The sequence below is a fragment of the Homalodisca vitripennis genome, chromosome X (genome assembly GCF_021130785.1).
Source record: "Homalodisca vitripennis isolate AUS2020 chromosome X, UT_GWSS_2.1, whole genome shotgun sequence".
Classification (NCBI taxonomy): Eukaryota; Metazoa; Arthropoda; class Insecta; order Hemiptera; family Cicadellidae; genus Homalodisca; species Homalodisca vitripennis.
This window is the reverse complement of record NC_060215.1, coordinates 28,175,001-28,199,930: the sequence shown is the minus strand read 5'-3', so window position 1 is coordinate 28,199,930 and position 24,930 is coordinate 28,175,001. Positions and strand designations below refer to the sequence as shown.

Below are 24,930 nucleotides of genomic sequence, written 5' to 3'. Positions count from 1 at the left end.
TACAATGATAAAAACATAAGATTTTTCATGAAGATCGTAAAAAAATCGCCTATAACATGAATGGTCACCTACAGTTAACGCATATCACTGCTCAATCACTTTCGAGAAAACATGGACAATGGCAATGGAAGAACTGTCGATGCTATTGCCTCTAAACTCTAATTTCATCGATTACGAACTTAGAATTTCACATGAGAATGTTCACAGTGTACTTCATGATGATTGAACTTGTATCTGTTTTCAATGTACTATCGACTGAAAAAGAGAATTGTGGGTAAACATGTTCGGGGACTTGATTGACATGGCTCATACAAATGACAGTTTCTTGAAGAAAATTAAGTTGTGTAATATGGCACGTAGTTATCTCTCCAACTTCCGAAATGGGAGTCACACTCCTTTACAAACATGATCTAAAAATCCAACAAATAAACATAACTCGTTATAATCGACCTGCAACTTTTGACACGAATAACAGAAATAAATAACAATCGAGTGGTGCTTTCACCAGCAATCTGCCGATTGCAGGAAAATGTATTTGCACTTCAGTGATCCACCGCTTGAATGTAGATAACAAATCCAGGAACTATTTTACTCTACTTTGCATATAATACCCATAACTATAATATCAGACAGCAGGTATTGTGGAAGAAATAAGACTAGAATGTTCAAAATGGAGAATAGTTATAAAGTTATAATATTCTTTAGATATTTACCAAAGGAAATAAAAAAATAACAGATAATACAAAAAAATAATAATAAAAAATGTATAAGAAATTATAATTATATATATACAGAATAGGCCGTTTATTCAATTGGAGGAATTTATGATAAGGCATCTCCAAATAATATCTATTTTATTCTCTGGCCTTTGGTTTGAGTGAACCTTATTTGATTTTTTACAAATAATGTATTTAACACAATGTATCTGAATTTTATGTACCCACTACACATATAGAGATACCGATTTACTGACTGACAACCATCTCTTGCTCCAGCATTAACAGCGCCTCTCTTCGCAGTTCTCGGTTCAGTGCTTCTTTCTGCTTTATTTCTTGAATTTTTAGACTTCTAGCCTAAAAAGAAGTGTCTTGTAAATGGTTTTCACTATAAATACATAAGAGAACTTACAACAAAGAGACTACAACTACCATCACAGCTTAGAAACATTAACGTTTTAATTGAGTATGAACGTGGATTTATGTCTTTTAGCTTGGTAAAAAAAAATCATCGATAGTCAGGGAAGCTCAACTTTTACCAGTTGATAGGACCTTATAAGAGAAGTATTTCCCTAAAGCCCCACCTCTCTCCTTTGTGCTTGCTCTTAACTTTCTTGAACCTGTATTTTACAAGCTCTCAAAGCAATGGCCTTAATTCCGGCATTACAAGAATGCCAATGGTGTGGTAACGCAAGATAACCGGATCAAGCAACGTCGAGCGTGGCGCTGCTTGGATGGGTGACCGCTGAACGATTCTGTTCTTGCAAGCAGCCCGCCTGCCCCCGGCCATTGGTGATGGTTCGGAAGTCATCTTTAAGCCGTTGGTCCACAGGATAAGTGTTAGAGAGGGCTTCTTAGCCCTAACTTCGCCCCTAAAATTAGACTACTTTACTGTACAAGACTTATGACTATATTCAACAATTGGATTTGTCCCATAATATATTTGCTAAAAAATAGTTTCAGTAAAATTTTTTGTTTGCCAGGAGAGTTTACTTCTGGTTGGTTTATACCTTCCATAGGTTACAGCAAAAACCCAGTTGACGGTTAAATCTAGGCAACCCTATGGGTGTCCAGTGCACATCACTAACCATAATTGGAGTGCAAGGATAGGTTGATAGGTTCAGTCTACTGCGGGAGATGACTGCTGGAATTGTCAGGGCTTTTAAGTGTTAAAAGCGGTTGCTAGCCTAGACATAAGGCCATGTCACCTATGCCCGCTTTGCCTGGAGGCTGGTACAGAGCTGACTGGCTTCTCTTATTCCAAGGACACATGACTGAGATTATCCCAAAAATCCTCCCTCATAGATCTCAACAGGAGGTGGTCCCAACCCCCCTCCCCCCCAACCTTACCGATCCAGAATATCCTGTACTCTGGAAGCAGCGCAAAGGTCCTTTTAGGACTAAGTGCAATTTCTCAGTTTCTTGTTCTAAGAAAACAAAAAAAAAAAACAAATGTTTGCTATATATTATTGTTATAGAGTAATTAGATGAAACATTAAATATATTTTACTATTTTATTCACTGAATTTGTAATGTTTAATATAATCAATGTAATCCAAAGATTGGATAATAGATTGCTGGGTACAGAATAGGGCTGGATATCTGAGACCATAGGAGGAATAACTTAAACCTTGTTCCCTCTTCAATGGTCTTTCACACCAGGCAATGTTCTTATTTTGGTATCATGTTTAAGCAAATCTGCTTGTAGAAATAACTTTAGATGCAGGAAATAATGTTTGTATTGTTTGGCTATTTGCAAACACTGTGACGGACTGACGCAACACCTTTGGACGAAGAAGATGTTGATACTGTAAATTAAAAATTGGTAAGACTGATTTTTTTTAATTCTAGCATTACTCTTATTTATTTATTGAGCATGTTAAAACAATACTATACAATTTCATAAATCAATAAAATTATACAGTAATTATTAGTAACATTTTTACCGAATTTATATTATATTTTATATTTAATAACATTGCATAACAGTTTTAAGTAGCAATTTAATTATAATTGAAAAGAAAACAGAGTGAATAAATTATTTGTAGAAAAATGACCATTTTATACAGTAATGGTCACATACAATTAGGAACAATTATGGATATGATGATGTAGCCTTCTTCTTTCTTTTGCTAGCTGCCCAAGAAGATAGATGTTTCCCTGGTTTTATTGATGTACGAATAAAGTTTTTGTAAAACAGTGTAATGTAAGATCAATATTTGTATTTACTAGAGAAGACATGGATTGTACATGGTGAATAAAATCTGAAGTATACTACCTTGTAACTAACCAGTTTGGGGGCTTTGTGTCCAGGGAAAAATGACTATTACCACAACTAGGCATGATGACTAGGGACGATCTTGCTACAATGTCATCAGAGGGCTCAAAAGCTGTGTGTAGTCATCAAATGCTGTGTAGATGTGAGACCCTATTAAGCAGGGGTAGGAAATAAGGAATTAGGGTATTAAGAAGGAAACGTAATAGGCAATCAATTTAGTTACAATATTGTCAATTTTAAGATGGGTTATCTTTATCTAAAAAAATTGTTTAAGGCAATAAATTTTAATTTTGGACAAGTTATACTTAAGTGATATTATATCCGACTGTATTCAATAAGTATTCAGTCAAACACTCTATTCAAAATTCTCGTACTCTAAAGTATAATTATTCATTCATTGAATTAAGTGAGAAGATACAAAAATTAAGTAGGAGAACCTAAGAACCCGCTTATGGAAGGTGGTGTCTATAAGGGTACACACTACACAAGGTTGCAATGAGAACAAGTTCTAACAAGCACAAGTGGAATGTGGGTGGTTTGTGATGCTGTGAATGCACTGATTAAATTTGAAATACAATTTTTACCTTCAACTATCAACATAACACACAAATACTACTTCACAGCGGCTGGTTCTTGGCCAGTCTGGGATTTGGCGGATGCATTGGTGGTGGTGCATGTGGAAACACTCAATACAGGGTGGTGCGTATGTCAGTTTCCCCAGAAGAGAAATTTAAAGGCGTTATAGGTTAATTGAATAAAACACTTTTAGGCAAGAAAACAAATTCATTATATAAAATTACTTAAGTTCGAAATGTCCACCTTGATTTTGTATACACTTCATACAACGACTGAGAACAGGATCACAAATTTTTAGCAATAAAGGTTTGTCGTTATTAACAAGTTCAATTGCATTCATAATTAGGTTTCTGAGTTCGTCAAGATTTTGTGGTTTTGAAGCATACACAGTCTCCTTTATAATACCCCACAGTGAAAAATCACATGGTGTCAGGTCTGGTGAGCGCGCAGGCTGATCGATTGTACCACGGCGACCAACCCATTCATTAAATGTGTTATTTAAAAAATCTCGAACTTGGATACTGAAATGTGCTGGGGCACCTTCTTGATGCCAAATGAGCGAATTAATATTAAAAACAGGATTGTTTCTGAGCTTGAGAACTACGTATCCATTTAGTTTGAAACATGCCTCATCACACTACAAAATTGATCAAATTGAATTATTATCTCACAGAATTCCAATCGCCTATCAGAATCATCCTCGTAAAGCACTTGCAGTAAAGATGGATGGTATGGCTTAAATTTTAATTGCTTTAACATTCTTTGTATTCTTCTTCTTCATATTTCTAGTTCAGCAGATGCCTTAAGAGTCGATTTACCAGGACTGGCTACAAGAGCGTGAGCAACTGTCTGCAGGTTTTCTTCATTACAAATTGATCGTGGACGACCACACTTGGAGGCATTTAAAACGCTTCTTGTGTTTTAAAATTTCTTATTTAACTTCCGCATATACTGTCAAGTAGGTATTGCGACACCTGGATATTTACTACTAAATATTTACTAGATAATTATTATAGCAGTATTTTTATTATACTTCCACCACAACTGAAGGATGTAGTTGTTGGGTTGCAAACACCTTAACCTTTCCAGCGTTATTGACGCGGATCCGCGGAGGGCCACTACAAGCTCAAAACGTTATTGCCATGGATCCGCGTTTTTGCATTCTTTATTTTCTTACTGCTACGTTAGTTGAATATTTTGCTGCTAGATGGTTCTAGTAGTCATGCGACATACAGACGGGTTGCCCTGCCTCGAATTCTATTACAATGGGAGTGGCAGTTACTTCTAATTGGCTAAACACTGTCTAGCGGACGTGGCCCCGCGTCTTTCACAAAGTCATTGACGGGAGCTCCTGTCAAGGCATCTAGCCAGTTAGTGAGAAGCGTCCGGTACACGCATATGTATTTCGGTTATCGCTAATTTTCTGTTTTGTCCTATTCTTTTTAAAGTAAATTATTCATATTATATAGAGCAGTATCAAGTATTTATTTAGTGTTTTTTTATCATTATTCGTGTGAATGGCGAATCCAAACGATTCGGAATTTGAAGATTTGGTAATTCTGAGCAATTACTTGGTCAACCCCGTATTTTACTACAGTCATAAGGAACTGTAAGAATATCAGAAAGCAAGAAACATAATTCAAGCCCCACAAGGCCGTCCTACAGGTTGCCGAGCAATAAGAAGGTTCAAAGTCCACGCAATAACAGTGGCTTGCGGGAGACGCGCGGAATGTCAGTTGTGACAGTCCGCCACCAAATAAACACTCTTTGTCTACTTTTGTATTTTTCTAATTTTATTAGTTTGTAATATAGCATATGTTTATCTGTAAAACTGTGTTTCATTCCCCTACTTACTGAATAAATGAAAAAAATTGGTGACAACTACACTGCTATTCTACGATATTCTCAAAAGTGAAAAATTAGCCTAAGAAATCCAAAAAGGGCTAAAAAAATTCTATTTACCGTTAAATAACTCTATTTTGACGTACAGAAACGAAAATAAATTTAACTTTACACATTGGAAATTTAAAAAAAATTGTAACTTAATCAAAGATCAGGTCCAATTTTTCATGACGCTTAAAGGGTTAAAAACACACACAAACAAATAACAGTAGTTGCAAAGAGTGTCACTTTACACTAGCTACTGGAACAGACAACAATGAACTTACTCTGTGTTGCTGCCAACTTAACATTGTTACCAACCTATCGAAACAAAATATCCCAATTTATGGGGAAACTGACATATGTGCCACCCTGTATAATAGGGCAAAAACAAAAAATCCCCAAACTGAAACTGGGTATAACAGAAAATATATGTTACTTTTATCCTGAAAAGATTATTAGCGTATGAACGATGAAAAGTTAATAGTTTTTACTCAACAGCACAGGGCAGAGCTTCATGATTGCAACGGGTCTTGCCGCACACACAACTGGTTGGTTAGGAGTCTCTACTGACTAGTACTGTTGTAAGTGTTTGACTGAATTGCCACTGTCTAAAAACTACTAATTATTCAGCAAATAAAATAGTAAATGTACTGAATTTTTCATCAAATCACCACTAAAATATAATATGTAGCAAAAAATATTACTAGACTTATTTTGTAGCACATACATTGTACAGCAAATCCACTTGTAGAATATAGTGATAGGTCTTATATTTCCGGAACTAACACCATTGCTCCGAGATCTTTCAAAACACACGTTCAAAGAACCGTAGGGGGAAGCAGAAAGAGGTGGGGGCTTTTAAGGAAATACTCCTCTAATCAGATCATAGCAACTGATACAAATTCAGGTGATTATACTATTTTTTTTTTTTTTTTTTTTTTTTTTTTTTTTTTACAAAAGCCCTTTATACTTTATTGACTGGGCTATAAGTTATACAGATACAAGATAAAATAATTCTTTACTCATATAAATGTACAATTATACAAAGTGTCAGAAAACTATACAATTGAATAAATTATTTCAGAAACAGCTGGGAAATTCTTACTTCTAATAGTCAAAGAATATGTTCAACATTAACATCTAAATTTTGAAAATTATAATATATATAAATATATGTATATATATTTGCAAATTTATACACATTTTAAAACATATACATCACAGATAAAAAACAATCTAGCAAGATACATTTTTTGTTTTAATTTTCCAAAAATTTCTTGAAGGAATAAGTTTTAATTTAGACCAGATAATTCTTTAGTTTCTTTTCAAATATTTTTACATTTTTTCACATAAGATTCTTTTGGGAGTTGATACAAGAATTGTTTTCTCAATATATCCAGTTTTCATTTTATCAAATTTTAGATTTTGACAATTTTAGATTGTGACAATTTTTGTGTCTATGATAGCAAGTCTATTGACACCTCGCTTATAATTATAAATACAGTAGTTTGAATTGATGTTACAGTTTTCAAATGTACAAAGCATAAACTTTTAATGCTCATCAAAATATGCTTTACTGAGTATTCAAATTGTACATTATCCTAATTGCTCCTTTTGTTGTAATATCCAATGTAAATTTGTACATGCTTCTATTGTCTATGCTAATTGTGAGTGAAAAAAACATATTGTTACCTTTGTTTCTAAACTAGAAATTCTATAGTGACATATTTTCTCATTATGTGCGATCCTTAAGCCTATTTGTTAATAACATAATGAGTCTGCTTGTTCTGACTGAAATGTTCATCAATTACCAGACCAAGAAATGTTGTATACTTTACCTGCTCTAATTTATCATAATCTAAGAATGCATTTGGATTCAATTTATTCTTTGAATATTTTGTAGAGAAAACGATATTTAAAATTTGATCTGTTGAAATTTAGAAGAAGAATTTACCGTTCAAACAATTTTTTAGAATAGAAAGATGGATTAATTTCACAATATATTATTATATAAACTAATGAATATAAATAATTTATATGAATGAATGCCTCTATTAAAGAAGCGGAGTTAGGGCTATCAAGCCCTCTCTTCCAATCAACCTCGATAGAAATTTACCCATCACAAATAAATCTGAACCTAGTACGACAAATCTTAATCTTCAAATATATAGTTTACATTCATTAAATATTTAAGTGTAATCACAAGCAACGCCATATTTCATAGTTAAGTTCATTCATTATTATTACACAATTTAACCATAGCCTACCTTAAGTTTAGCAACTTTTGTACTGGCTTTTCGCATACGCTCCTTGATTGTTAGCAGACGGGTCTGGCAAGTCTTCATAATGGACATCTGAAAACATTATGATAATTGTTAACATTATACACAAAAGACTGAGATTCTTCAAATATCTACAACAAATATGTTAAACAAGTAGATAAATGATACTCCAACAAGAGAATAACACCCAAGGATAAATTAATTAACTAACAGTTTTAAATCACCATTAAGAAAACTCACTTTAGTTACCAGATGATTCAATATCGTAGTCCAGTTACATAAGAGAGATAAGTACCACAGCTGTAAGACTCGAATTGAAGAGAATTTAATTCAGAGACACAATTGCATCAAATGGATTAGTACAAAAGAGTCATTAAAAAGCTAAAAGCCCTTTTACGGTCAAGAAGGACTAAATATCTTTGGAACTTTCACGTAACTTAAAAAATAGTAGGGGGTCCCAAAAGCTCGGCACTAATTGGGATTTCCTCCTAGTAAAAGTTGAAAAATACAAAGAAGGAGGTGCATGTTTGTGTAATTACATTTGGAGAGTTTTATGTTAATTTTCTTTTGCTGAACTCCTTGTAGACCATCCTTCATTGGTTGTGAAGCCACTAACCACCATAAAGACTATTTCTTAAGTCCAATATTAATTTACTAAGTTTAACTTTTACAACTTCAGCCGAGACAAGAATACTAAACCATCTATAACAGGACCTACATTGTAAATGTTTCAAACTTTAAACCAGCGTAATATTTTAAATAGTGAACCTTTTGAGGTCAAATTTGCAGCAATGTACTCTACTAATAAAGACCTTTAGTTCGATGTACTTCTCGATCTACGTTCTCATAAATTTAAGATTTTCTCCTGACTCCTTGCGGGCCATTCCCCTGACATGACAAAAAAAAGGTAGTTACTTCAAAAAGTAGATTTATAGGTAATGATGTACCAGTTTTATTGCTTTGCCTGTAATTGTTTGGGAATTACTAAGCCCGTGCGGGACTTTATTAACACCCTGTATAATACGTGTATACAGGGTAGTGAATAAAAATTCATCCTGTATATGCATCGTAAAGTCTCGGAAAGCTTACTACAGCATGGGTTAGTTTTTGTCTAGCAATTTTTAATAGTTTTAATTAGCCTAGTTTTAAAGAACTAACTTGCAAACTTGTTAGTTTTGGTGTTCATGTTCTGAACTTAAATTTGAGCTTATACACATTATGCACTAAGCACTGTAACTGCTGCTCTTCATGTGATGATATTGCGCAACCAACATTCTTATTCCAATTATTATACTTATGAAAACTACAACTGGCTTAAATCTGTATCAAACATGTACCAAAAGAAAACTCACCATGTCTTCAAGTTGCAAACTTTCTATAGCACCAAATCTTAGTAGCTCACTGTGTACTGTGTTAAGCAGCTGAGTTTGTTTTGATCTGAAACAAGACTTTAGCTGTATTTTCAATCTCACAACATGAAAATTTAATATAAACATTGGATTTTAGACTCAACATAGAGTTTGAATTGTTTTTAGATCTTCTAGCCTTACAGTCTTAAACATGAGGTTAGGTGATAATTACAATCCCTACCAGCAAGTGTAGCTCTCAACTATTAATATTTAACCCTTCAATGTGATGTGATGATGATTTTACGAGCCCTAACACCAGCTTCGGGAGTTAGTCCGAATATCACGACTGGCATCGTAGATAAGCTAACTAGTCATTGTTATTTGCTACTTTTCAAGGTTGCAATAAAAATTCATTAAAGAACTAAAATAATAGGAACACTTATTACACAACATTTGTTTTATTTCTGTTTTTTTTTAATATGACAAGAAAACAACATTTTCATAACTAAGCTAGGCCTACATAATCCATCCAGCTAAGACACTTGTGACATCTTAATCTACATTAAAAATAATTTAGACTCGTACTAGTCAGTATTGACTAAAATAGTGTTGTTAACTCCTTTAGCCGTTTTAAACAGCAGTAAAAATCGCGTTCCATTATGTTGAAATTATCAGCTGATATAAAATATTTGTTTGTGTAAAGAAAACCAGCTGAATAAAGGAAACAAAACTTAGTAATGACAAAAAGGTTTGTTTTGTTTAAAATATTTCTGACTGCTGCCGATAGTTACATAGGAATACTGTCTACATAAAAACGTGGCTTGGCGTTCAAGTGAAATCAATTAGATGAGTTGGCCGACTGAGACTGTCATGTGAAGCATGTTGAAAGGTTAATAGAGAACAAAATCCACTTTCTGGTGTGATGTTTCCCATCTCATCTTGAATTCATTCATGTTCTGAAACTATAATTTGAATCTGACTAAATAACAGTTTCCTAAAGTTAAGTGATGCTATTCACCATCAGACCTGACATTAAGCCTTCTTAGATTTTCAAATTTTTTAAATATGAATTATTCATTGGCATATTATGAAACAAACCACTATATCAATACTGTTACATAAAAATCTAATGGTGTCTATCCATGTGAATGAATGAATGAATGAAATATCGTTTTATTCCCAACCACAAGTATATACATGGTGCATACCTAAAGAAAGAAAAGAAAAAAAAAATAAGCATATTGTTGATTAATTTTTTAAATTAATAATCTTAAAATAAGTGTAACTAATTATAACTAAAAACACCTTAATATAATAAAAAAAAGGAAATAGTCTACATGGGCAAGAGCCTGTGCGTAGACTAAGTTGCAGTGTGAGCTAAGTTAATAATATGGGAAATGATAATGAAGAAGTTAAAAGAAAGTTTAACTAACATATTACGATTAAAAAAAAAGAAACAATAAAAAATAAATAAAATAACAATGATAAACATAGTTTATTATAATTTAGAAAAAGTAAGTCTGGGTTTCAGCTTGGAACTGTCTAATATGTAATGTATAACTATCTCATTCTAATTATGTCTGAAAGAACTTGTGCCTATTAATAGTAGATGATTGGTGATGGTATGTGGGGGAGGGGGTACAGTAAGTGAGTCGGTGAGAGTGTATTGTATTGTGTTATGTTATGTTGTGAGGTCAACGGTCAGGCCGGCCCAGAGAGATAACAGCCTCGGTGTCCTCCGAACTCAGCGCAATAAGCCACTCTGTCACTTGCTTTATGAAAATAAAGAGAGAGGGTAAATTGAGCAAAAAACGTTCTGGTATTTTTGACACATATTACGATAAATAATTTGAGATAAGTAAAAGCAGTTTGTTTTGGAAAAGGTTTTAACATATTGCGGAACAACTATACCAACAACTATGTGTGTGTGTGTTACTCATCATGTAGAAACTACTGCACCGATTGTATTGAAATTTTACATGGACGTTCTTAGGGTCTTAGGGTTGATACATATGCCTATTCCTATTTCGAAAATCCCTCCACTGGTCTAGAAAACTTCCTTACTTCCTTTTTGGCTTAATCAGCAGTCAGTAAATGTGTTTTTATAGTCAACTGTTCTTTGTAAACATTATAATATAACAACACAATCATGTTTTACTTACATTAAAACATTAAACCAATATTTAACACTTTTTTGTATTTACTTTTGTGATGTGTCTGAAGAAGATATCTTTGATATCGAAAGGCCTCACAAAATAATAAGTGTTAAATATTGGTTTAATGTTTTAATGTAAGTAAGTTGTCAGTACCAATATAAGCTCCATCTACAACACAATCATGTGTTTAATTAATTTAACGTACCATTTTAAATGTCTATATTTATAGTATTAAGAGCATAGAGTAATCTTAAGAGTAACAACACTTCTTATATTAACCTTCACTGTAATCACTGATGAGCACAGAGGTTATCCTGATAATTGAATAGGACTTGGTCAAAATGTACTTCTAACTGTAATTTTAGCAAATATTAAGGTACACAGTACTTGATCCAAAGATTCAAAATTTCTTTATTTACATAATCGTTAAGATTAGTAATGGCGTCAAATACAAAGTTACTAACTATTACAGTGTAGAACATTAATTAACATATTATTAAAACATGTAATGTTACATGATCAGTGATTATTTACTTGACACAAATGTTAAAACTGTTAAACATTAAAAATAAAGCAGTGTTAAATGAATACAATCTGGCTGCATATGAAACTTCTACAGAGAAAAATGTACATATGAAATAGAATGAAAAAATCTAAAGTTAACATTGATGATACAAAAATGAAACAAGTTGGAGTTAAAAAATGGACATGTCAAAGTTTGTGTTAAAATGCTCTATCAAAGTGGTAAAATAATTTCAAGTTAGTGCTAGTTGAAATGTTGTTTCCAGTTATAGAACTCTGCTAGGCTGTAGAGAAGGGTCGGTCCTGAAGCCAACTCTTCAGGCGGCGTGGAAACTTTTGTACTTCTGTCTTCTTAAGGTCTTCTGGTAGAGAGTTCCACATTTTGGCGCCAGTGTAGCTGGGTTTCTTCTCAGTCCTACTAAGATGATGCACAGGAAGGCAGTAGGTGGTTGCGTGCCTGGTGTTATGGTGGTGGATCTGTGCTCCATTTCTTGCCGCGTCTGGCGCCTTGATGTGTATATAAGTCACAACTTCTAGAATGTAGATGCTTATGACTGTGAGGATCCTCAGGCTCTTGAAAGTGTCTCTGCATGTTTCTCTTGGTTGAAGGTTCCCTAGAATTCTGATTGCTCTTTTTTTGTTTTAGGAAGACACGTTGTAGGTTAGTGTTAGTTGTTCCTCCCCATACAGCTATTCCATAGCGTATGTGTGACTCAAAGAGTGCATAGTATGCAGCAGTCTTGGTAGTTGTGGTGTCACTTATACTTCTCACTCTTCTCAGCACATACAGTCCTGTGCTAAGTTTCTTGCAGAGTAAGTTGATGTGTTGTGTCCACGATAAGTCTTCGTCAATTGTAACTCCAAGGTATTTGGTGTGAGCTAACTTCATCATGTTCCTGGTATTCGTGTGACAACTTCTCTGTTTCTTTCCTAGTACTAGTTGTTTTGTTTTCTTTTCATTGAGGACAAGGTCATTATTGTGGGCAGTATTGGATTGCCATATTTATGGCTGTGAAGGAATCAATTTCTAGTTGTTCTGTGTTTTCTCTGCCAAGTAATAACACTGTATCATCTGCGTACATTAAACAGTTGCAATAGAGCTCAAGGAGTTTAGGAAAGTCGTTTGTAAAGAGTATGTACAGAAACAGGGCCTAGAACCGATCCTTGAGGGACTCCTCTTGTGATCTTCTTCGGATGTGATCTTACTAATTCTAGTTTTTCCATTGTTATAGTGTTTTATCTCCACCAGTTGTTTTTCGGTCTGTTAAATAGCTTTTAAACCACTCTTTTGTTGTTCCCTGAATTCCTAGTGATGACAGCTTTTTTAAGGAGATGTTTTTGGTCAAGACAATCAAAAGCTTTACTATAGTCAAGCAGAATAGCAGTAGTTGTTATTTCCTTCTTCCTGTTGGTCAATGATGAATTCCACCAGACTAATCAAAGCAGTGGTTGTGGATTTTCCAGGCATAAAAACCATGTTGGTATTTTGTCAGAAGGTTGATTGTTTGTTAGGTGTTTTAAAAGACGAGATAGAACTATTTTTTCAAAAAATTTTTGATATGGTTGGAAATTAAGGATATCGGTCTATAATTAGATGGTTGTGCTGTACATCCTTGTTTGTGTTTTGGATATACTTTTGAAAGTTTCAAAGCTGATGGAAAGGTTCCAGTAGAGAATGATTTGTTAGCAATATGAACTAAAGGCTCCTATAAGGTCGTCTTTACACAATTTTAATAGCCTAGAGGAGACTTCATCATAACCTGAGGAAGTTTTTGGTTTAAGTTCATTGATAATTTTGGAAATTTCCTCTGGATCAGTTGGGCTTAGGATTAAGTTGGGAATATTTCCCTGTGGGATTGGTTCTGTTAAGTGGTTAGTATTTGGGTTTTTTACTTGCTATTGTTTGATCGGCTGCATTAATAAAGTAGGTGTTTAAGTGGTCTACCATTTCCAATGGTTCAGATACTATGTTTCCATTTATGTTGAGATGTGTTAAGGCATGTTGTCTAATTTTGCTTTTCTTTCTAGATTAATAAAATTTCCATATTGATTTTGTTTTGTTTTCAGCCGTTGCAATTGTTGATATTGTGTTTTGTTTCCTCAAGAGACGTAGTTGGAGATCGTATTCCTTCTTTAATAATATGGCAGTTTGCCTATTGTTCCTCCCTACCTGTAGTATTATAGATGTTTTGCGCTTTGAGGAAGTCCTTTTTCAACTGAGTATGCTGTGGGGTCAGACAGAGCATAATTCTTTTTTCCTTCTTCCTTGGTCTTGATTTTATTTTTTGGACATGCTTCGTTAAGGGCGGTAAGAAGGGTGCTACTAAATTTAGCGTAGGCTTCATCAGCTTCGTCGGTTATTATAGACCTCTGTCCAGTTTTGCTGGTTTAAGAGTTCTTTTAGAGACATCAGATTTTTCTTCGCTCATATTTTCTTCTCTCTGCTATAGTGTGGTTCATAGGGAGGGTGAGGTATAATTTATAGTGCATATTTGCCCTGTGTGTCTGAAATTCCTGTTTCAATTACTTCTACCTTTAGGTTGTCTTCTGGGAGTGTTGCTGCATACACAGTCAATTGACGTCCTTGATGTTGGAGTAATTCTGGTAGGTGGGAGGTCTAGCCTATATAAGTTGTAGCTGGTTAAGGTTTCAGTCAATAAAGTAGAGTCCATGATTTCTGTTAAGAGAGTCAATATTATGTCCCCCATTAAGATGACTTGATGTCTGTGAGTGTCTGTATGGTTTCCAAAGCATCAGATATTGCTTCAAGACCCGGTCTCAAGATTACTTTTTGTCCTGTAAACCCCTATGATCGTGAATAGACTTTTACCTATTTTTAAGATTTATGGCAGTCATTTCGCATGTGAGTTCAATCGAGGAAGTGCTGGATGTTAAGAGCTGTGCTATTGTTTTTTAGGTGATCTTTAATGAAGATTGCAACTCCTCCCTTTAGGTGATTTTCTCTGCTATATTCTGTTTAGCAAGGAGTAACCAATTATTCTTGTGTTGAGCATTGTTTCTTTTTTTTTGACCATGTTTCAGTTAGAATTACTACATCAGCCTTATGCGTGTATAGGAGAGCGTTTATCCTGTCAATTTTGTTTTGCAATCCGGTCTGTGTTTTGATGGAGTATAGAGAGAGATTTTTTATTTAGGTTGTTTGTTCGATAGTGGGATTTATTACTAAAAAAAGGCTGCAGTTGAAGTGTTGAGGGAATTAGGTGATGTAGTTGGAGTGTTTGTCCTGCTGATAACTGGTTCAAGGTCATTATTTTTACCCATAACTTGGCAGTAGAAGTTAATATTTTGTGCAAAAAATTCTTCAGTACTTTGATTTATAGGTTTTATTTTTGCATGTAGGGGTGGTGTTTTACTGAGTTCAAATTTTGGGTTTTCTGATTGATCTGTGCTGGGGTTTGCCAGTTAGAGTGCAGTGTTTCTTGCTGGATATCCGTGCACTTTTTGCGACCTGAAGGGAGACGCTGAACAAATTCCTCTTATCACTTCTTTTAGAAGGCTGTTTCCTTTTATTAAATGGCATCTTGTCTACGGATCCAGTCATACTATGACTCAGTTTGTGTGTCAAAGTTTGACTGTCTCTCTCAGTCAATTCATGGCTCAGTTTTTTGGTTGGAGTTTGTCTGTTTCTCCAGGTCATTTCGTAAACCCAGTTTTTGTGTCAGAGTTTGGCTGTCTCTCTCGGTCAGTTCGTGGGTCAGTTTTTGTGTCGGAGTTTGACTGGTTCTCCTGTCACACTGGGCGTCAGACTGTGTAAAAGTAGGGTTTTATCTGGAATGTCACTATTAGTAGCATAAAGTCTGGTACTATTAAGAGCTGTCTTAGAAGCCTTTAGGAAACTCTTTAGATGTTCATGGGGCCGTTCTGGGCTTGTTCAGAAAGTTTTTCTGCAAGTTCTTCACAGTTTTTCTGACATGTTGTTTAACAAATTGGATTTTAATTCAAGTTCTTTTTTGAGGTTTGTCATGTTATTTGTAAGGTCGTATATTTGTTCCTTTAGTAAGATAAAGTTAGATTTTTCTTGTTTTACTTGCTCTTCAAGTTGGCTATTTTGAGTAATGAGATTCAAGTTCTGTGAGGATAGGTTATTTATTTGATCACAGAAACTGTGTTTTTTCTTATTTCAGTTTGCTCAATCAGTTCTTGTTTATGATTTTGTTCAGCGTATAGCCTATTTTTCAGAAAAATCTATTTCTTCTTGTAATTTGATATTTTCAGCGGAGAGGTCGTGGGTTACTTCTTCTGCTGCTATTAGTTTGTCTTCCAGTTCTAGTTGATACTCAGATTTTCTCAGTTTTTCTTGATGAAGTTTTTCTTTAAGTATTTTATTTTTATATAAACAGGGCATTTCCAACTTCTGCAGCGATAGATTAGAGACGTTTCATGGTCCAGATTATTAGTTTCAGAGAGGTCTTGAATTTTGGTTTCAAGCTCTTCTATGTTAATATTAGGAGATTCTGAGCTATGTTTACACTTTTCACATATCCAAGATATGGTTTCTTCAGGGGTCAGGTTTTTTTAGTTTTTTTTCCGGCGAATTTAGACATCGTGAGTGATACCACAAATTGCAGAGTCCAGAGCAGCGGATAGCTTGGTATTTCACTCCAATGTTTACAGATGCCACAGGGGTACTTAGACATCGTAGGGTTTGTGATATATGTCAAACAGCTGCAGTACACAGTAGATAAGCTGGCTGGTGTAGTAGTGCTGACACTGAGTAATCTAATGTAATTTAATGTTCTTAGTTAAAAATTAATAAATTAATAAATAATAAAAAATTAATAAAAAAAAAATTTTTTTTCTATTAAAAATAAAAGTTAATTCTTTAGTATAGTGCAGATATTAAAGACAAATTACTTGTCTAACTTTTGCATATTTAAAGACTGTTATAAAACACAGTTGTTTCAGGACTGAAGGAGGCTTTTTAGAAAAAAATTCAAGTATGGCACCAGAAACACCCAAGGTACCTGTATACTCGTTGACCAAAATAGGCTTCTCAGACTTGCATACGCGTACATATTCTTCATAGGGGCATCAACGCATAATTAACTTCCATTTCAAAATGACAGAGCCCCATTATTCATTACATCACGAGTGTGTTAACTGAAAAGCTAAGAACATCAACTTTAGGATTCCTCCACACTGGCCTAAAATAGTTTATTTGCAACTGAAATCATTTTATCATGAAATATTGGGGAGAAACTCAAGTTATTTCAAGGTACGGTACTTACAAAACTGTTTCACTGTCCAACTTGGGGGCCCCAAAACATAGTGAATATTCAGTGATTATCACCGAACTCAGGAGTATTCAGAATGACATTTAAAAGAAATATGCCCATGATGCACCTGTTTTTCAGAACAAAATTGCATGCAAAACCACCGGTACACTGCTAGTACATTATAAAAGCAACAGCTTTTCAGCCGTAACTAAAACCTAATCCAGCAGTGATTCGCTCTAAGATATTGGAACCTAAGATGGGTATGATTGTTTGTTTAAAGGTTATTTTTGACGATGGAAGGATTGTGAAGGAAAACAGGATTTTTCCGGACATTTTGCCATCGTTCAGTGAAACAAGAAAACAGTAACACTACGTTTCGAGATCTGCAATCTGATCTCTTCTTCAGGTAAAGAACTAACCTAATACATAATTACGAACTAGGTTAAAATAAAAAAATCTTACTAAAGCGTTGTGACACGCCTAAGTCAGGAATCACAACCTACATGTTGTTGTCAACTTCACTAACACTAAAGACATGCACTTAATACAAAACTACACAAAACACTAATCATTAAAACTAAAACTACGGAATACAGGTCACAATACGTCTTCACTCGTCTACTAACCACCTACGACTGACCAGAGGGACTAGCCAATGGCAATCGTGACGGCTGGCTAAAACAAGATGGCGGAAATACAAGGGAAGGGGAACAGGAATGGGCCCTTTCGTTATTATTGGTTCATGCGAGATGAACTTTCTTAAAAACCATATTGTGACTCCGCATTGGTTTATTACAAATATCCAATCCGTTTGATACTTTTGGTTTTCTCTTTAGTTCATTTTTTATTAATTGGCAACCAAAGCGGCCTAATCTCGACTGATGGTTGACTGATTGGTTGGTCTGCCAATTTAATGTATGTTGCCTCAATTAATTTCCTTTTGAAGAAATGTGGTTCCCGATGTATTATGTGGGCTTCATCCCAATTCATATGATGGTCTTCGGACCAACAATGGTATGCAATTTTTGACTTTTCTGTGAAACCCTTTCTCGTGTTTTATTTGTGTTCTTTTATCCTTACGTTTAGTGGTCTTTTTGTCTCACCTATGTATTCCCTATTGCAGCTACATTTTATACTGTAAACACAGTTTTTGGAATCCTGTGTGCCATTTTTTGGTTTTGTTTTTACGAGACTTTGTCTAAGAGTGTTGTGTGTTTTAAACGCGGTTCTAATGTTGTACTTTCTACCTACTCTTCTAATTTTCTCCGATAATCCCGGCACATAAGGGATTGACATAAACGCAAATATTTATCACAATTCTGTTTTTCTGACTCAAGAATGATTCTTCTGGTTCGTTTGCACTTATTAATTACTAATTGAGGGCATCCATTGCTTCTGAGATCCGATTCAATTTTCTTAAATTCTTCTTTTAGTCCATTTTAATCTGAGCACAAGCTCTTTGCTCTATCAAACAAACGAGTAGGCTACTCCTTCTTTGACAGATTTTTGATGGTTGGATTGATAATTTAAATATTTTCCTGTGTGTGTTATCTTTCGAAAAACAGTTGTCTTAAGGACATCTCTATCTCTTAATACACACACATCCAAAAAGGGAAGCTTGTTTTGGACTTCCACTTCCATTGTGAGGCGGATGGAAGAGGGAAATACTATTAATGAGATTCAAAAAATTATTTAATTCAATGTCTCCATGAGAAAAAATAACAAAGGCATCATCCACATACCTCCACCAAATCTTCGGTTTGAACTGAGCTGAAGCCAAAGCTTTTCGCTCGAATTCCTCCATAAAGATATTGGCGAAAATAGGGAGACAGTGGAGAACCATTGCCATCCCTCATCTTGACGGTAAATTTTACCCTCTAACTCAAAATAATTGCATTGAGTGCATAGTTCTAACAGTTCCATAATTACTGGCACGGGAAGTTTAGTTCTATCCTTTAATGTTTGGTCTTCTTTGAGACGTGATTTTAATAATTCCGAGAGTTTAGACTTTCGACATCAAAACTTACCAGTTTGTCAGTTTCAGTCAACTTTAGGGATTTTGACTTCTCTACGAAAATCCCTGGGAATTTTTGATGAAAGAGTCAGTTTTTCCTACCAATGGCGTTAAGATGTCCAAGAGGGACTTTAGACAATTCCCTGCAAGGTGAATCACGAGAACTAATGATGGGCCGAAGAGGGATGGTAGGTTTGTGGATTTTGGGAAGGCCATACATATGGGGGATTTTTTGAGTGGTGAGGAGTAATTTAGATCTAAATTTATCTGAAAAAAATTCTTTATGTTTTCTTAAGGTGTTTGCTACTCTGCGTTCAAGATTGCTACTTTGCGGTATGATTGGTGGAGGAGGGAGTTTTCGCGTTCCAACTAAAGTCCAGAAGTGAGCATGTACGGTCACTTCCCATAAAACTGGAGTTTCACTACATAGACAAGAATTACAGAACAAGAATTTGCTGCAAGCTAAAGCAAATATTATTTTGATAGAAGAGTTTACAGAAAAGGACGATTTAACCCTTCACACACCACTAATAAATCTATTGATTTCCGTATAACGCCAAGACATCTATGAAATATATTTTCTTTAAATTCAAAGCTTCAACATTTTTATTAAAAATATGCTATAAGAGGTAAATGCAAAAAAATATTATTCATTGAATTTTTGCTAAAATTAGCATATTTATTGATAAAAATCTAAAAATAACAATTTACTATACTGCGAATTTGATCTAAATTCAAATTCTTGGTAAAAACTAATAAAACTGATAAATTATATAAACCAATAGTTGTTAGAGCATTTCCTTATCTAAGGTTCCACAGATAAGATCTATCATCTTAGCTTATCATCCGGGCAGATAAGGGATATATTTGGTTATGGCTTTATAGAAGATACAAAACATCCCCTCCCCCTGAATGTCTGAGTGAATGTCTCTATGAATACTTCCTTATCAAAGTGATAAGCATGGAGTATGCACCTGCCATTTAATGGTCTGTTGTTAATTAAAAAACTGTCTAAGAGACACAATGTGTAATATCTGACATACTCAAGATTGACAGTCAAATGAAGTTTTACTACATACTTAAGAAGATTGTTATACCTCTCTGTGCCGATGTTACAGATTTTTGTGAAAGGAAAATCACATGAACCTTCTCATTACCTTACTCTTTCCAACTTTTTAACTTTCCATTAGTAGTACTATGATTCGACTTTCCAGTAGTATATGATTCTGACAGGATACAGGGCATGGGGTTCTACCGATCCCAACTCTCCTGAACCTGCCAGTTTTCAGACACAGGAAAAGCCTAATTTATTGTAGGAGACTCAAAATAGTTCACCATGTGCAGCTGTCACGGCTAAAGTTAATTTTAAAGATCTATGGATTATACAGTAGAGCGTCGATTATCCGAAAGTCGGTCATCCGAAACACCGTTTAACAGAAAGCCAAATCATGCCGAAATGTTACGATTTGTCAGCTCTATCCACTAAACACACAGCACCACTCACGGATCAGTTCCTCTGGCGTTATTAAAAACCAGCAAGAGCACAGTTACAAGAGCCTAAAAATGACATTGATGAAGATAACTTCTTGGTTGAAAAAGTTCCAACCAATGAAGACGCCTTCCAGTACTTTGAGACTGGCATTAAATTGTTGGAACAGCAAGATGAATGTGATGCCGTGTAGCTGCTGTATTTAAAACACCTACGAGGCTTAGCAGCAAAAAACTGGTATCAAAGCTTAAGCAAACAAACACGTTCAACTTTTTCTTTTAGGTTAATTTTGAACGGTTTAATCATAAGTACCTAATTTTGGAATGATTTTGTACTGTTCCTATTTTATCTTATTTTAAGTAAATTTTGTATTGTTTCTACGATATCTTAGTCACTGAGCCAAAATTGTATTTACTGTACGTGCAATCCCTATTTATGTATTACCTTCACATAATATTTTATACTTTCGTGTGATATTAAAAGGTGCTATTATGTGTTCTAGTCCAAAAACGTGTTTTTAGCTATCCCACCCATTCCCCTACAAAAAACCCAGATAGACGTTTTTTACAGTGATATTCGATTATCTAAAAAATTGGTTATCCGAAAACCCCCCTGCACTTACTGTTTCGGATAGTCGATGCTCTACTGTAATTCAATACTTTATCAAAACTTTCAACCTACTTACTGCTTGTTGGGCAATGAATTAATTGTCCACAAGATGATATAACTAAATATCAATTGACTCAAAAGATTTTGGCAAATTTAACAATCCCGAAACAATTACAATTAAGAGTGCAATAAAGATAATCTTAGTCCTTAATCTCCTTAATGTAGTATGATTAATTTGTTGGTTGTGTTAATCTTTTTATAATTTCAGTCTCGGGCCATTAAGGAACCTTCACTTAAGATCATGATGAAACAGTTTACCAACTAGACAAAAAATACTGCTGCTATTTTGGTTTTAAAAATAAATTCTTAAGCAAACATTTTTTTTAATATTTGGTAAAGCAAACCAGTTTTCCCCTGCATAATAAACATTTAAAATATAATTTAAACTAAATTACTCAAACTTTTATAAAAACTAACTTATTTAACTAAAATAAAACTAGAACTTACAAAAACTCACTCATACGAGCTTTCTGTTTTTTTGAATCATTTTCAAATTCATGTAAAATGCCAGCAGTGCTCTTCTCAACAAAACCTCTGAAATCAAAATGACCAATTATTCAAACAAAAACTAAAATATCAATGATTACAAGCAATTTTTGCAAAAAAAAGTCTGGTAAATACTACTAAAATAACAAATTTATTTAATACTACATGTATGTAGTGTATTGGTTGTGAGCTCGTGATTTTTAATTAATCTATGAGAATTAAATTTTTGCCAAGATAAAATCCGTTAAAATTGATGCAACGACCATCAACAATGGATTCTACTCGACAATACAAATTTGACATGAAAGAAAATGTGATTTTAACTATCACAAATTTGTGCAATCACCAGAGAACTAGATGCCACGTCACATTATTTGTTGATAAGCCTGTAAGTAATATGTATTCAAATATCCTTACAAAGTTTCATTGAAATCCGTACTTAGCCTAAGTACCCAGTCTGCATAATTTTGTCCCAGGCCACAAAATTTGAAGAGGTTTTTTGTGAAATACACATACTTAGGATACACCAGAAAAGTCAATTTTATTTATACTGTATGTAAGTAACACATATTCAAATATCCTTACCTAGTTTCATTGAAAACGGATTAGTCTAAGTACCCAGTCTGCGAAATAGACAGCCAAGACCCAGCTGACTGAAGTTTATGATATTAAGCTTTGAAATAATAAACTATAATTTATGTTGAATAGAATTTACGATAATGTATACCAAGTCAAACTAAAAAAAAATAAATATATAACTTCCAAAACATTTCCCACTTGAACAAATTTTTGAAAAATGAAACCTGGACTTTTGAACAGCTTAGAACATTTCAACGACATGTCTCAGTCCGTTTCATTTATTATTTAGACATTTCATGTCCTTTAAAAAACCAAAAACAATTTCAAACCCAAAAATAATTCCTGCTTAACAAAAGGAATTCTCAATTCCAGAGAAAAACTAAATTTCTTTCACTCAGTATTTGTCCAAAAACATAATGAAAATTTCAAACATTTTACAGAGCATATTGAAGGATATATAGAAGAGTCATTCAAGCTGCTGAAGCTCATGACGTCAATACAATTTTTCTAAAACTGCTTCGAAAATAATCAATGAAACAGCACAAAATCAAACTTGAACTGAAAAAATAAGTCTATTTCAATCAAAATTAATGAATGGGCATTAATGACCAGTTAGAGGTTACAAACGAATTCAATCGTTTTTCTTCAGCAGCCTCAACTAATTCGTCAATTTCAAAACTTTAAAATCATGTAATTGGCATTAGGGAACTGGTTGCATTCATGACTCTGGTTCCCTTATGCGTGGAAGAGTTAGCCCATGTCGTACAGAGGCTGAACTCAAAGAAATCGTATGACAGTAATGGGATGACACTGCGGTTACTAAAACATTGTTTCAGGCACATTTTGAGGCCACTCACAGAATTAATACATTTTTTATTTTAATTTGAAACTTTTCCATGTCTTAAAGAGCTAAAGTCATTCTGAGTAAAAAAAGAGTATCCTTGCAAACAAAACTAGCAACTATCATCCAATTTCAATTCTGCCAGTGTTCAGGAAAATTTGTAAAAAGGTTTTCTGTTAAAGAATAAAAAGCTTTCTAGAGAGCAATGAAATTCTAAATTCCGATCAATTTAGGTTCAGAAAACAAAATCAACAATTGACACTGTAAACAATCTAAAGGCGAGAACAAGTATTCAGCATACAAAGTTATTGCGTCCGGGGTCTGTCAAACAAGTGTCTTGCTTCTTATCTTATGAATCAAGAACAAAGCGTGCAGATTTTGAATTAAATTTCTAGTAAAATAAAAATGGTCCATGGTGTCCTACGAGGGTTCTATTCTTGAACCAATTCTGTTTTTAGTTTACATCTGCAGATTTAACCAACACGTTCGGTTAACCGTACTGACCTAGCATGGTGATCTGATTCAGTATGCCAACAACACGAGTCGTTGCTTCAAAGGAAAAACTACGCAAGATTTGGAAATCACATCATTTCTAGAACTAATTCATTCATTCAGTATTTTACTTTCAAATTTTAGCTTTCTATGACTACAAATCGTAAATTATAAGTTTTTAAGTGAAACTGTAAAATAGTCTAAAAATAGACTGACATTTTGAGTAGATGACGATGATTAATGACCTGGTAGTGGTGGAGCATTTAGTAGCCAAGTTTCCTGGCAGAGAAAGGGTTTATGTTTTAGAAATTCGGTATTTGTCATTTTCACCCTTCAAACCTAATACTGTTTTGTTCAAGAGAACGGTGCAAAATGACGTGAATCTTAAAACTTTCTACAAATGTAATAAATAATGTGCAAAAAAGGCACAACTCTTGATCATTTAATAAATAAGTAAAATTAACCAAACCATAACTTTTGAATTTCGTATGTATGTATAACCTACTTACAAACGATCCAGTATATTCTGATCATATCAAAATGTCAGTTTCCTGACTCTGAAAGACATGATGAGTAATTAAAAAATTAATAACTAGATTTCCTAAAATGTTAAACTGCACTCTGAATCCAGCTTCAAACACAAAGCCTAAACAATTTTCCACAATAAAACGATGGTATTGGGATTGAACACATGTTATGTTATGTTATGTTTACTTAGGAAAAATATAACAACAAAATGACATTCCCATTTCCAATATCAAAGAGAATCTTCATTTGTGATTTCCACCTCTTAAAACCATACACAGTTCTTGTGAAGCACTGGACCACAATTCCGGAGCGCTCAAAATAACAAGTACGCTATCAATCCCGGCCGCAGATAACATTTAAGTACACAGATGTTGGGACACACAGAACATTAAAATACGTATTAAAAACTATTTATGAATATACCCCCTAAAACCATATTATTTGTCATTTGCATCCCCTTAAGCCATATATATTTTTGTTCCGGAGGTTAAGCAGAATTTGTTAATAATGTCAAATTCGTGATTTGCCAGGTCAGCCTTTAACCTCATAGATACCTAAAAAAATACTCTACTGAAAATCTTACATGTTATTGAATCTTACTTTTATGCCTACCCCCTCCCTCCACCAAAGTTTAACCCCTCATAATCCCAATTCTACGAGGTCCCCAAGATAGATTTGAGATATAAAATAATCTTCAGATATATTATTAATTTTTGTATATGATATACTATGGTTTGTGAGTGATTAAAAATTCATAATGAAAACTCCTAATACTACAGAAAATTGTTGAAAGTGGTTTTAGTAACATAGGTAAAGTAAATATTATTCACTG

At 34.1% G+C, this 24,930-nt stretch overlaps 1 protein-coding gene across 1 annotated transcript in view; it reads right to left on the bottom strand.

Annotated features, from left to right (window-relative positions):
- Nucleotides 1-456: 456 nt before the first annotated feature.
- LOC124368844 overlaps nt 457-24,930 on the bottom strand; it is a 24,939-nt gene continuing 465 nt past the window's right edge. Inside the window, exons 2-5 of the mRNA XM_046826278.1 lie at nt 21,620-21,706; nt 9,089-9,173; nt 7,722-7,808; nt 457-1,073 (exon numbers count right to left, since the gene is read on the bottom strand). Coding sequence (XP_046682234.1) covers nt 966-1,073; nt 7,722-7,808; nt 9,089-9,173; nt 21,620-21,706 — 367 coding nt within the window. The 3' untranslated portion in view covers nt 457-965. The remainder of the gene's footprint in view (nt 1,074-7,721; nt 7,809-9,088; nt 9,174-21,619; nt 21,707-24,930) is intronic.